Source organism: Sturnus vulgaris, chromosome 8 (assembly GCF_052056855.1).
Source record: "Sturnus vulgaris isolate bStuVul1 chromosome 8, bStuVul1.hap1, whole genome shotgun sequence".
Lineage (NCBI taxonomy): Eukaryota > Metazoa > Chordata > Aves > Passeriformes > Sturnidae > Sturnus > Sturnus vulgaris.
Genome location: NC_142250.1, coordinates 1815114 through 1827825, shown reverse-complemented (window position 1 = coordinate 1827825; position 12712 = coordinate 1815114). Strand labels below are relative to the sequence as shown.

General features: G+C 48.8%; 1 protein-coding gene across 1 annotated transcript in view; it reads right to left on the bottom strand.

Annotated features, from left to right (window-relative positions):
* Positions 1-133: 133 nt before the first annotated feature.
* The window catches only part of HK1 (hexokinase 1), a 36276-nt gene continuing 23697 nt past the window's right edge, over positions 134-12712 (bottom strand). The window contains exons 10-18 of the mRNA XM_014883310.2: positions 11463-11767; positions 10857-11005; positions 10637-10756; positions 9720-9815; positions 8879-8978; positions 6776-6959; positions 4862-5017; positions 3959-4192; positions 134-3266 (exon numbers count right to left, since the gene is read on the bottom strand). Of these exons, the coding sequence (XP_014738796.1) occupies positions 3122-3266; positions 3959-4192; positions 4862-5017; positions 6776-6959; positions 8879-8978; positions 9720-9815; positions 10637-10756; positions 10857-11005; positions 11463-11767 (1489 nt within the window). The 3' untranslated portion in view covers positions 134-3121. The remainder of the gene's footprint in view (positions 3267-3958; positions 4193-4861; positions 5018-6775; positions 6960-8878; positions 8979-9719; positions 9816-10636; positions 10757-10856; positions 11006-11462; positions 11768-12712) is intronic.

The following is a 12712-nucleotide window of genomic DNA, read 5'->3' as shown; positions in this document are numbered from 1 at the left end:
TCAGCCATAAATCCCTCCCCTGCATGTTTGCTTGAGCTCCAAGTAGCAAAGCAGCCCCTGCAGTCAGTAAGGAAAAACAATTGAAGAATCTCATTTTTATGGCAAAGGAACGAACAAAAAGCACAGAACGGGGTTCAGAAGTTCAGAAACACTTTATTTTGCCTTCTGCTATTTTCTTAAGAAAACAAAACAAAACAAGGTCTGCTTGTTTTAAAACCCATTCAAAAGGCTTCTGAGAGAACCCCAGAGGAGTAAGGAGCAGATGACATTACAACAGTGGTATGCAAATGGTCTTTTCCCCAGGAAATATAAGATTTTTGTGTTCATATTGCAGTAATTACAGCTTAACAGTTAAGAGGACTGTGATTTTATTCACCAAGCCTAAAAGCTTTAAGAAAGACATCTCAGTCATTGCTTGGGTAACATTGGAGACATTTCTTCAGACAGTTATAGCTTGTGATTCACTTGGAACAGTTTCCTAGGGGTAAGAAGTAGTATGGAAATGAAAATCCTACCATGTCTCCCTTTGGAAAAGAACTGCTGTGTCTTATCAAGTACACCAACCATGGTCCACGGTAGGAAAAGTTAGAAACACAAACTCACTCCCTATTTGTTATGAGCTGGATCCAATAAACAAAACGACCTATGCCAGCATCTCCAAAATTCACAGTCACCCTGAGACCAAGTTTAACTTGCACTTCTCGTTCACCCTCTATCCTGCACTGAGCCTGGCCCTCAGATGCCAAAGAGCTCCAAAGCCAGGTCCCCAGGCACGGCTCACACCACCCCTACAGCACCGCCGACGGCAGGCACAAGATTTGCAAAACCTTCAAGCAATTCAAAATGCAACGTGTCCCCTGTGCCCAAAAAAAGTTTCTCACCTTCTTCTGTCTCCTGTTTGGGGTCATAGCTGCACATCAAGGCTGTCAGAGACTATTCAAGCTGTAACATGAAATGGGTTATTCAGGAGCACAGCTTTAGTGTAGGCAAAAGGGGCTTTCATCTACCACAAGTCCAGCACGGGCCGTGCCCAGCAGCGGTGTAGGAGCAGCACCTGACACCGGGATTCTGCCGAGGTTAACCCTACACACGCGGGGAGCTCACGGACACGCCGTATCCATCACAAGCCTGGTGTCACCACACGGCCCTGGGTGCAGCCCCCGAGGTTTTCCTGCACAAGACAGGGCATGAGGTGCACCCGGACAAGCCACACGGCCCCTGAGATTCGGGCGCTGTCAGCGCTGTGCCTCTGCTGAACTACGTTAGGAAACACGAGGCACGGGGACCTGTGTGAATCCGACCCCGAATGCCCGGGAATAAAAACACACACACAAAACACAGGCACCACTGGGATTAGGTTGCAGCTCTCCCTACACAATAGCTCTTCCCAAAGCACTAAGCCACCAGCCAACAGCACCTCTTCCAGAAAGAACCACTAAACACCAGTTAACGCACATCAAAAAAGTTTAATATTTTCACAAGTATCACGTAGCACTAGTACCGGAGCTACTAGTGTGCAAAGTAAAAAGACCCTCTACCTTTGCAAAACCAGTTAGGCATGCAATTTCTCAGGTAGACACACACTTAAAGCTGCAATGACTGTTTGTGACTCACAGGTTACTTTACAACATTCACTCACAGTGCACCATAATGCATATTGAAATGTTATCGATAGGTAGGGCAATCCAAATCTTAGGGAGTGGAACGAGAACAGAGAAGAGCAGCCTGCAAATTTCCTTCTACTTTCTGCAGGAAAAGGCAGCAGGGAAAACCATGCGGACACCTCAAATTCATTTTTGGTAGAAGAGAGGGAATTAAGGACTACTGTGTGGTCTCCCTCTTTGCAGAAAGCGGTGTGGCTTACAAACGTTACTCGACGTGTACCTTCCTAACTGCTTCTCAAGTTAAGTGATGCAACTGGTATGAAAATATAATAATGGCATCGACTGGACAGAGGACAGGGCACACCACGTGCAAATGATCTGCTGTTGCTTTCGTCCTTGGAAAAAGCTGCACCCAGTTTTGGCTTTGCGGGTCGTTTACGCACTCGGGTCCTCAAAGGCAAGATCAAAACACAACCCTCCTCTTCCTTTCTGCGCACTGACTCTGGCTGAGTGTTTGTGTTCTGAGTGACTGCTGAACAGCATTAAAGATTAAAGCTCTGTGTGGAAGCAAATACCCATTTTTAAGGCGAGAGACGGAAGGAGGCGCATCCGGGGGACGCGGCTGGGCTGCGGGTTTGGTGGAAGGGCAGCTGCAGCGCCCTGACCCGGACTAACAAGAAGAAATAGGAACTATTTCCTCTAAGAACCCTTAGACAGAAGAATACAGCACAGCCACGTAGGGACCGATCTCACAGCTCTGGAGATTTGGATTACCCCAGTCACCAACCACTTGGCTTCACTCTTTAAGGGATTTCTCGCCGAAACGTGACGGATTTCGCCCAGTAATACAACACTACTCACGGAAAGCAATGGGGAATACCAGTGGAACCAGAACTGTGGGACAAGGCTGTTTACTTTCACCACGACAAGAAGAGGCATCAAGGAAGCGAGTAAGTGGCGGTGTCAAGTCCCACTATAGAGAGTTACGTGCGTGCACAGTGCTGACACACCAAAATGTTTTCACGACCGTTTTAGACGAAACAACAGCAGGTAGATAATGCAGGAGGGAACTGTTGCTTCCCCTTCACTTAAAAAGCATCAACACCCAGGTCTGGTGGTCAGCGTGCTGGCAGTGCGCTTAACAGGGATGCTGCAAAGAACACGTTTGGTACGATGCAACGGGAGCTCTCAACGCACATCACTTGGGGGCAATTTCGTCTCAGACAACAACTGATTTTTGACAGCTGCAGAAATTATAGACTGGTTTTTTTTTCCATGACCTACAGATGGGGAAGGTACCAACAAGGTGAGTAAGAAACATGCAGATCGGGGTCCAGAAACAGGAGATATTATTAACAGCACACATTCTATCTTGTATCCTATTTTTTTATGCCATTAGTCGTAATTTTTTTTTTTCCCCCGATAAAGCAGTGAGTTCTGGGTTTTTACCAGTTCTGACTAGGCAGTCGCTGCTTTATGAGAAACACAAGACAGAATTGAGGCCAGGATTGTGGAGTTCAGTTCTGCTCAGCCTCACGAAGCCTGCATCCCACCGCTGTGATGAGCGCTGCCCCTTTCCCGCTGCCGTCCTCCGACAGCAGGAAGGTCACGTCGCAGTTGGGTGCCAGGTCTTTGACTGTTTGGTGCATGATCCTCGAGAAGCTGTGAAAGGAAACAAGGGCAGTGGGTGAGGAAGGTCCTGCAGCAACTGTGGAGTGGAGCACTGCCACGGGCATCTGCACTGTGTGTCCCCCTTCATCGGGGTAAGAAGTAAAATGCTGGAAATCAGGGTGGATTTGAAGCCTGGGAGCAGCAGGAGTTAAAGGAAAAAAGTACTTGCATCCCAGCCCTGCCTGTCTGTGTGAGGTTAACTGGGATCACTAATCCACAGCAAAGGGAAAAGAACAGACCACATGAGTCCTTTCCTTCCCACCCATCTCCCTCCATGCACACCAGAGGTGGGCACTAGTTCTCTTCTCCTCCTGCCCCCAGCTCTTTTAGACTCCTGCCCTCACCTGCATTGTTCTGCAGCAGCTCTTCTCCACTGGACATGGAACAGAAACATCCTCCAAAGAGGCACCAGGCATTTCAGCATTGCTCTGTCATTGCCTGCCCAGAGCCAAGAGATCCTGCCCAGCAAGCTGTGTCCCCTTCAGTTTGTCACCACCCCAAGAATCTTTCACAAGTCACTCTCGATCCCCTCATTGCCCTTCAGAAAGCTCCGAGCCCCCCTGATTAAGACTTTTTTTTCCTCCTGGCTCTTATCCCAGCAAGTGAGAGAGTCCAGTTGGGAGTGTCAAGAGGAAGGACGCACAGGCAAGGCACAAACAACCGCTGAGAAGGCAAATACTCACTGTGGGTGGAGTTTGTAGAGAGTGCCATCCACACCAACTGTTATCTCCAGGCGCTCCAAGCCTCTGTTCTCCCTAATTTTATCTACAATGGCAGCCATCCCAGCACCACACAGCTGAGCTGCTCGCCTCGACACGGCCCCGCAGACCGTCTTGACAATGATGCTGTCATCACAGGTGCTGTTGAGCCCCAGCTGCTGGAGGATGGTTCTCACCTGCAGCAAGGCTAACCTGTCACTGCAGGAGGAAAACACGGTGTTAACAGGCTTCCCTCAGTCAGGCCATAAACCGCACTGCACTGGTGGCTGCAGCCATGCCTCTCCTGACAGCACAAGTGACCTCGGGGAATGCAAATTCAGTCACCCCTGCACTGTGCTGCACTGCAGGAGAGGTGTGCAAGCGGCAACAGAGGCTCCAAGTCCGGCTCTGCGTTGCCTCCCCTTCTCTTTCCTTACCATGGGGCATTCCAGGAAAATATTTTTAACGATGACTTCGGGGTTTTTTCCCCCGTGAAACCTCAGAGACTGCTTTAAAATACAGAGTCCAAGCAATGAAAGCACAAAAACACCCAGTAAGCAGTGCTCACTCAGCTAGTGTTCATTCAATTCCACAATTGCAGCTAAACATACACAAGGGGCTCAGGAAAACGGCATGATTTCCAAACAAGGAAATAAAATGATAGAGTGATGGAATCCTTGACAGCCCTTCCCAGAGTTCAGAAGTGAGCATTGCTAGAAATTCAGTTGATATTGTAAAGAATCCTCCTGCACACACAGAGACTGAAATCCAAATCCTCTCCAGAGAAGCAAGCAATGCTCTCCAGCTGCCCCTCCTGCCCAGCAGTGTTACCAGATGAATGCCATCACACTATTTCACTCTAAGCAGCCTCCCTTGCAGTGCTCTTACCTCTCAATCTGAGAAAGGAACTTGGTTTCAAAGATATGTCTGGTCTTCAGTGTCTCTGAAATCTGGCCTCGGAACAGGAAACCCCGTTTGGTGAAGTCGATCAAAATATTGCGGACTATTTCCCCCAGGTACATCCCGCTGATCATTTTCTCATACCTGCAAGGAAAGACAGCAGTCCAGCTCACAGGGAACCTGCCCATGTTTGCAAAGGCAGCATCACAGGTGTGTTATCAGCCACAGGTGTGTCCTACCCACATAGGGCTGCAGGTACCAGTGCTAAGCATCACTCCTAGGACACGCCTTATGCTGTGCTAGACAGAGATCTGTAGGTGGAAGATATTTCCTCTCTCTAGCTTGAGGCAAGACTGCAGGTGGGAAATTTGGGTCCTGTGTGCAGAGTTGGGGGATGAGAGGGGTTCAAGACAGCCTGGTTTCTCCCTGGGGTTTTGGACAACTGGTTTCCCACTGGAAACCAGGTGTTTGAACTGACTGAAGAGCATAAACCAACCCTGTACCACCAGCTTGCCAACTTGCAGGTCAGTGGTCCTGTGAACAGGCTGGACAGGGTTTTTCCCATCCTTTATCTCGCACAGGGACGGGTTTGAAGTGCAGGACTCCCTTAAAACCACTGCATTTGCAGTGACTGTGCCCTTGTGGTTTCCCTGTAATTTTGCTGCATGGAGCCACTGAGCTTTTTCTGTCTGGGGGTCTCAGCCGTGTTTTGCACTCCCTCCCTTCCAGCATCATTCCGGCTTGAATGGAGAACCTTGGGGTCTGTGAATTGTGCCCTTACCGACAAGAACTGAACAGTTCCATTTCCTGAGAAGGGCATTCAGTGATGCAGCCTTTATTTCACCTCCTGAAGCTCTACAGGCAGGGTTTGTGCCTTGGATTGAGCAGAGCCCAGCACGCCATCCCGCTGGAAGCAGGCCACAAAGTCCATTTAATACCGTGAACTCTCTCAAGCTTGTACCCAGCAAGTGTCCTCCTTTCTGAGTGCCTAACCATCTCTGGAATAAATTATTCCCCTGGCAGTCTCCACTACTGCCTTTGGCTGCTTACTCCATGCCAACTCTGCTGCTGCATCAGGCTTGCTCCACGTCTGCCCCTCTGCGTCTGTTTGAGCCTCAGCTTCTAAAGAGCTTCCCATGGGACTTGCCAACTTGTCTGTATTCCTCAGGTTTTTGTGGGCAGATTTACAAAATCTCTTTAAGAGCTCCTGGCATCAAAGCACTGCTGCAAAGAAACGATGAAAAACTGTAGTCCTATTAAGCAACAGTCTCAGCCCAGTTTTATCAGTGCTGGGTACACAACTCCTTGTCAACCTTCTCTTGAAGGGGACAGGGAAGCACTTGCCCAACAAAAGCTGAGCCCCAAAAAGTAGACCAGACTTCAGCAGCAAGAAAGGCAGGTGCTCTAACATGACCTATCCCATCTAAAAAATTGTCTGAAGTAAGAGCTGGCTGCAACTGCTAGAGAGCTCCTGGCTGCTTTACAGTGAGCAACTCCAAGCTTTAACCACGCCAGCTGGTGTAAGTTCAGGATTTCCAGAGGCACAGCCCTCTACAAAGAGAGTTCAGCTAAAAGAAATTAACCTGAGACCCAGAGTAAAAGAATGACTAGCCATCTTATCCCCCTCAGTACAGCATAGGGTGAGAAAAAGGGCCTCTTCATAATTTCAAGACTTTTGAAGTCCTCACCAAAAGCCCTGCTGTGGAGTCCCATGGCAGCAAATAAGTCACAAAAAAAACCAGTGCCCAGGAACAGCACAGAAAGGGGAGATGCCACAGGATAGCAGCACTGCGGTCATTTTCCACTCTTACCCTCTCTCAACTGGGAGAAATCCAGTTCTCTCTTAAAAGCACTTAAGGCAGCCTGGCTTTTATGCCCAGCACACCATCTCTGCTGCAGTACCTTTGCTTTCCAGCATTCAGTGAGAAGTCATCCACTGCTTTGTCATATATTGTCCTGATGTCATCCAGGCACCCGTTGTCCCCGAAGGCTCCCCACTCTGTGTTCACACACATCCTCCCCTGCTCACCATCCACCATCTCTATGTTTCTCATCTCCTCCATGTAACAGGCATTGCTGCCCGTTCCTGAAAGAAACAAACACTCGAGTTACTCTTTGGTTGGAACAAAACAATGCTAAAGGCAGCACCACAGCCCTGACAAACCTTCTGGGGGATCTTGATCTGTGTGTTTTTTTCTGAAAGTAGCAGCTGAATCATCATTTGAAACATGACCAAAAAATCCCAAACCTCGACTCTTCAGCAGTCCTAAACATTACTCCTGTGGTGCATTGCTCAGGGTGGCTCAGAGGGGAAGCTCACCCTGGCCAGCTGGGCTGAGGGTCCCACGCTGCAGGGAGGAAGAGCAGGGCAGCACTTTCAGCACACAACACCTCACATGCTGCTTCTGACCCCAAAACTGCAGGAAGCAGACAGCTGGATTTTGCAGCTGGGAACCACCTTCCACAAAGCCCACGGACCCACAGAATTCAGTGGAAAATGTGTTGAACTGAAAACTCAGCAAGATCTGAGGCAGCAGGGGGTTTACCAGCTGATTGCCTGGGGGTTTCTGATTTTAAATGCTTGTTTTCTCCGGCAGGAAGGTTACTTCCATGTTGAGACGAGGCCATATCTGGTATTTCTTAAAGAGGATCCTAACGAGTGTGGCAAAGTGCTCCATGTACACAGAGGTCTTTAGGGAGTACAGCTTTATTAGCAAAGAGAGGCAGCTTTAGCTGCTACCGGGGCAGAAAAGTTCTCCTGAAGTTACATAACAAACTCATTTAATCCTGCATCCCAGATTATGCATCAGTTGCTAGAGCAGGTCTGTTTCCCTGTGCCATTTTTTTAGGGAATTACATCAATACAGTCTGAGCTAAAAGAGATCCTCCCACAGTACTCCCCTGCTGCAGGAGAGCTGAGCCACAGCACAGGGTTTGGCAGGGGGAATGTCTGGGTTTGCAGGCTGAGAGCCAGGTCTGCAGGACCAAACCAGATCAAATCCAACCTGTGCCCAAGCTCCCTCAGGTGCCATCCAGCCAGGAAATCCAGAGGGAGCTGTCAGAGCCCTGGGGCTTTCATTGCCATTATCCCAGAGTAGCCAGGCCAGCTCTGCAGGACACCCTGCTCTGCACACAGACACGCTGGCTGCACAGCAGATCTGGCAGGGCTGCAGTGGACAGTCCCCAGGGGGTGTTCTCAGCACCCCAAGGACACAGCGTCCTTCCTGCAGGCAACTCTGGTTCCTGCGAACTCCACGGATGGAGCTGTGCAGACACGGCTTCCTACGCACGCTGCACTGTGCTGACTCATCCTAGACCTTTCCCAGCTGTCTGGAGGAGAAACTGGTGGAGTTTTATTTTCCTACAAGCCACCTCACAACTGAAAGCATTCTTAAAGCTTGCAGGTGCCTTGTTCCCCTTCTCTGCCACGGAAAACTCATTCCTCTGGAGAGTTCTGGGAATTCACACTGCCCCGTGACTCAGGCTCCCTAAAAGTGGCATTTGCAAAGGGATCAGCAATTGCCTATGGAATTACTTCAGCTGTCTCACTGCTGGGAAGGGAGCTGTGTGTCTTTGCACTCAGACTATCAGAGCTCTCCACCACATGCCATTTGGGAATTGTGGCTGCACTTTGCAACTTTATTCTGAGAGACCTCATGAAGTGAGGGCATTTTCATGAGGAAAGCTGTGACCCCAGCAGAGACAATCTTACAAGCTAAACTAACAGGAACTCCAGGAGTTGGTGAGGTTCCCTGAGCCCACCATCTGCTCTCCTCCCAAGCAGCACTGTGCCTTTATCCGATAAAACAGGCAGGATTTATTGTGCATCACAGCCTCTGCTTATCTCGACTGATTCTGGACAGAACTAAGCTGGCTGTTGAATTTTGCTCTCTTTTACTCCTAGATATCACAGCTTTATTTTCAGTTAACCACGGGGATGCCTCCAGGAGAATACAGACAGATGTGTGGACGTGCTGTTTAATAAAAAGCAGCTCTAACACATACCCACAATGAGCCCAATTTCACAGTTTGGATCTTCATAAGCACAAGTCATCATTGTGCCCACTGTATCATTCACCACAGCCACCACATCCAAGTCAAATTCCTTTGGAGAGAGAAAACAGCAGTGAGAACTCTGGGCTAGGGGCAGTCCCTCACACCAAAGGGGATGCTGTAGAAACCCACTGGAAACAAACAACTGAAATCACCAGCCTGATTTTACACGTGCAAAAACAGGAACCTAATCTACCAGCAGGCAGCAAAGGTATATGCTCCACCTATGACAGACTGTCCTCAGGATGAAGTGTATCCCTGGTTGTTCCCCTTGGCTTAGGTATGTTTAAACACCCATATTTTACACAGGCACAAGGTATAAACATGCAGTATCACAGCAATTGTGTAGCAATTCCAGTAACAAAGGTTTTAAGACTTTCTTTTCACTGGCTGATAAAATCTGTGCAGAATTAAAATCCTTCTCAGGATATTTTTCTTCCCTTACTAGAAAGTTCTGGCTAAACTGGTTGAGGCTCTTTCAAGATCAAGAAGAGGAGGAGAAAACTGTCCTTTAGGGTGCACTGAGATGCATTCCTACAGTCACCATTTTGAAAACACCTGCTTTTTCCATGCATGTGAAAATTTCCAGAGAGTTTGAAAGAAGCCTTGAAAGTTCTGACAAATGTGGAAAGTTAGAAGCCTCTGGGGAAAAACAATCTTCTGACAGGAAGACAGGAGGCAGAACCTGTGTCTACAAGGCACACAAATCCTGTGAGAGGGAGCCAGCCTGACCCACAAAGTCTGTAAAGTCTGGAGAGGAGTAGAATGAGGAAAAACAAAAAAGAAAAATCACCTCTCTTCTTTTAATTCCTTCTCTAAGTAAATATACTACATCTTCTCCCTCACAGTCTGTAGCTTTGAAGCCTTTTGTCCAATTGAGAAGGATACCCTATAAAGGAAGAAAATAGGTTATCAAGTTATAGGACTCAGATGTTATTCTGTACACTTAACATTTCAAATACTTTAGTGTGATGTTTTACAGAAGAGTCTCTGTGAGAAGGAATATCTCCTCAGTATGTTGAATTTGCATCTAAAACAGCTAATTGTAACTGGGCTCTAAATTTCCAGAGCAATACAACAAACTAAAAAAAAAAAAAAAAGTGTGACAGGAGCAACAAATTCAAAAACCCCAAAAAGTGTATGCCTTTCTTAAAAGAAATCCCAGATAAGAATACAGGAAACCATTAACACTTGCAGAGGTTGGTGGAAGTATATGGCAGCAAAGAAGTTAAACACCTAAGTGCAAAGAACACAAGTCCATGTGTCAGGGATGTGCTGCAGGCCACACTGTCACCCTTAGGGTGACACAGCCCACAGACTCTGGTGCAACCACTCCATCCAGTGAGACAAGATCAGCTGGGAAAAGGCGCTGGCAGCAGGGATGGACTTTTGCTTACTGCTTGCAAAACCAGGCAAGTGTCACAGACCAGCAACTCTACACAGTTGGAAAAACATAATGCTTTAAAAAAGGGATATGACCACCATGGAAAATTTAAATGCTCTTATCTGTCACAGCCACAGGCTGAGCAGCATTTGCATGACTATCCTTTATAGGAACTATTAATAGGAGCAGCTGTACTGGTCAGGGTCAGCGCACGAACCCTCCCCTGGTGTGACCTTCCTGTAAGTGTCACATGGATGACGTGAGGGCAGAGAAACCAGGCCTGGCAGAAGCACAGAAACAGATTCAAAAGATACTGAGGAACTTACAGCATCCAGACTGGTCTGCTTGCAGGGGAAGGAAAAGGTGAAGCCAAGAGGAAGACGTGCACCTTTTATCCCCATGTAATCCAGGAAGTCAGAAATGCAGGTAACGATGTGATCAAACAGCTTAAAAGAGAAAAGTCATGATATTTGAAGTTGTACACTTTATGTGCTCTTTAGGGGTTATTTAGAAAGCAGCAGTGGAGCCAAAGAGAAAGACAAATACCTCCTCTCCTGTTCCCTGCATCACCTCTATGGGAATGGCATAGATCTTGTTGTGCATCTCAACCGTTCTCCTTTTACCGCTGCGGATTTTCACCAGCAAAACTCTAAAGTTTGTCCCTCCAAGGTCAAGTGCCAGAAAGTCTCCATTCTCTGTAAAAGAATATGTGTGTATATTTGAAGAACCATAAGTAAAATCTGAAGAAGTACTTCTTTCAAGGTATTTTGACAGAAAATCTCCTAAAAACTCAGCTGGGAAGATCTTCATCAAAGGAGAGGATTTTAGATGCTGCTCTGATTATTTCTGTTTTCCTTTAAATCAACAAGGGAGAAAGGACCCACACAGCTGTTCTCTGAGAGAAAGCTGCAATTTGGCCAGCCACCCTGAAATGCAAAGTACCCAAGTAACGTGAACGGGCTTCGTACGGGTTTGGGTTTATGATGCCAGGTGTGGTTTTTCCCCCCTGTGATTTCGCTTGGACCAGGCTGCCAGCAACCAGCACAGGCCAGCAGGGAGATCTCCTCCTTTGCACAGGCTCAGCTTCCTCTTTGGTTGCACCAGATCTGCTCAGCCTCACCAAACCCCACACCGGGAGCCCTGTGGCCCAACCTGTCCCATCCGGCGTGCTGCGGACGAAGGTGGGCAGCATTTTCACTTTGGCCGTGTCGTGAGTCTTCTTCTTCAGCCCCGCCTCCATCTCCGCCCTCATCCTCTTCTTCACCTGCAGCAGCTGCTCGTGGGTGAGCTTGAACTCGGCCAGGGTCTCGTCGATGAGGCGGTGCTGCTCGGACAGCCGGTACGCCACGGCCGTCACCATGGCCGCTCCCTTCCCGCTGCCGCTCTCCGACAGCAGGAACCGCACCTCCGAGTCGGGCACCAGGCGCCGCGTGGTCTTGTGCAAGCGCCGGGCGTACCTGCGGGGAGGAGAGGCTGAAAGCCCGGCCTCTGCGCTGCCCACGCCCCAAAATCTGCGCTGCATGCCCCCCCAAAAAAATCTGCACTCCGTCTCCCCCCAAATCTGAACTGCCCGCACCCCAAAATCTGCACTGTGTCCTGCCTCAAAAGCTGTGCTGCATCGTCCCATCAAAATCTGTGCTGCATGACCCCCAAAATCTGCACTGCCCACACCCCAAAATCTTCACTGTATCCCCCTCAAAATAAGCGCTGCATCCCCTCCAAATCTGCACTGCATCCCCCCAAAATCTGCACTGCCCACACCCCCAAAAATCTGCACTGCATGACCCCCAAAATCTGCACTGCATCCCCCCCAAAATCTGCACTGCCAACACCCCCAAAAATCTGCACTGCATGACCCCCAAAATCTGCACTGCCCACACCCCAAAATCTGTGCTGCATCCTCCCATCAAATTCTGCACTGCATGTCCCCCAAAATCTGCACTGTCCACACCCCAAAATCTGCACTGTATCCTCCCATCAAAATCTGCACTGCATCCACCCAAAATCTGCACTGCCCACACCCCCAAAAATCTGCACTGCATGACCCCCAAAATCTGCACTGCCCACACCCCAAAATCTGCACTGCCCACACCCCAAAAATCTGTGCTGCATCCTCCCATCAAAATCTGCACTGCATGTCCCCCAAAATCTGCACTGTACACACCCCAAAATCTTCACTGTATCCCCCTCAAAATACGCGCTGCATCCCCTCCAAATCTGCACTGCATCCCCCCAAAATCTGCACTGCCAACACCCCCAAAAATCTGCACTGCATGACCCCCAAAATCTGCACTGCCCACACCCCAAAATCTGTGCTGCATCCTCCCATCAAATTCTGCACTGCATGTCCCCCCAAATCTGCACTGCCAACACCAAGCCAATGCAAGGGGAGTGGGCAAACT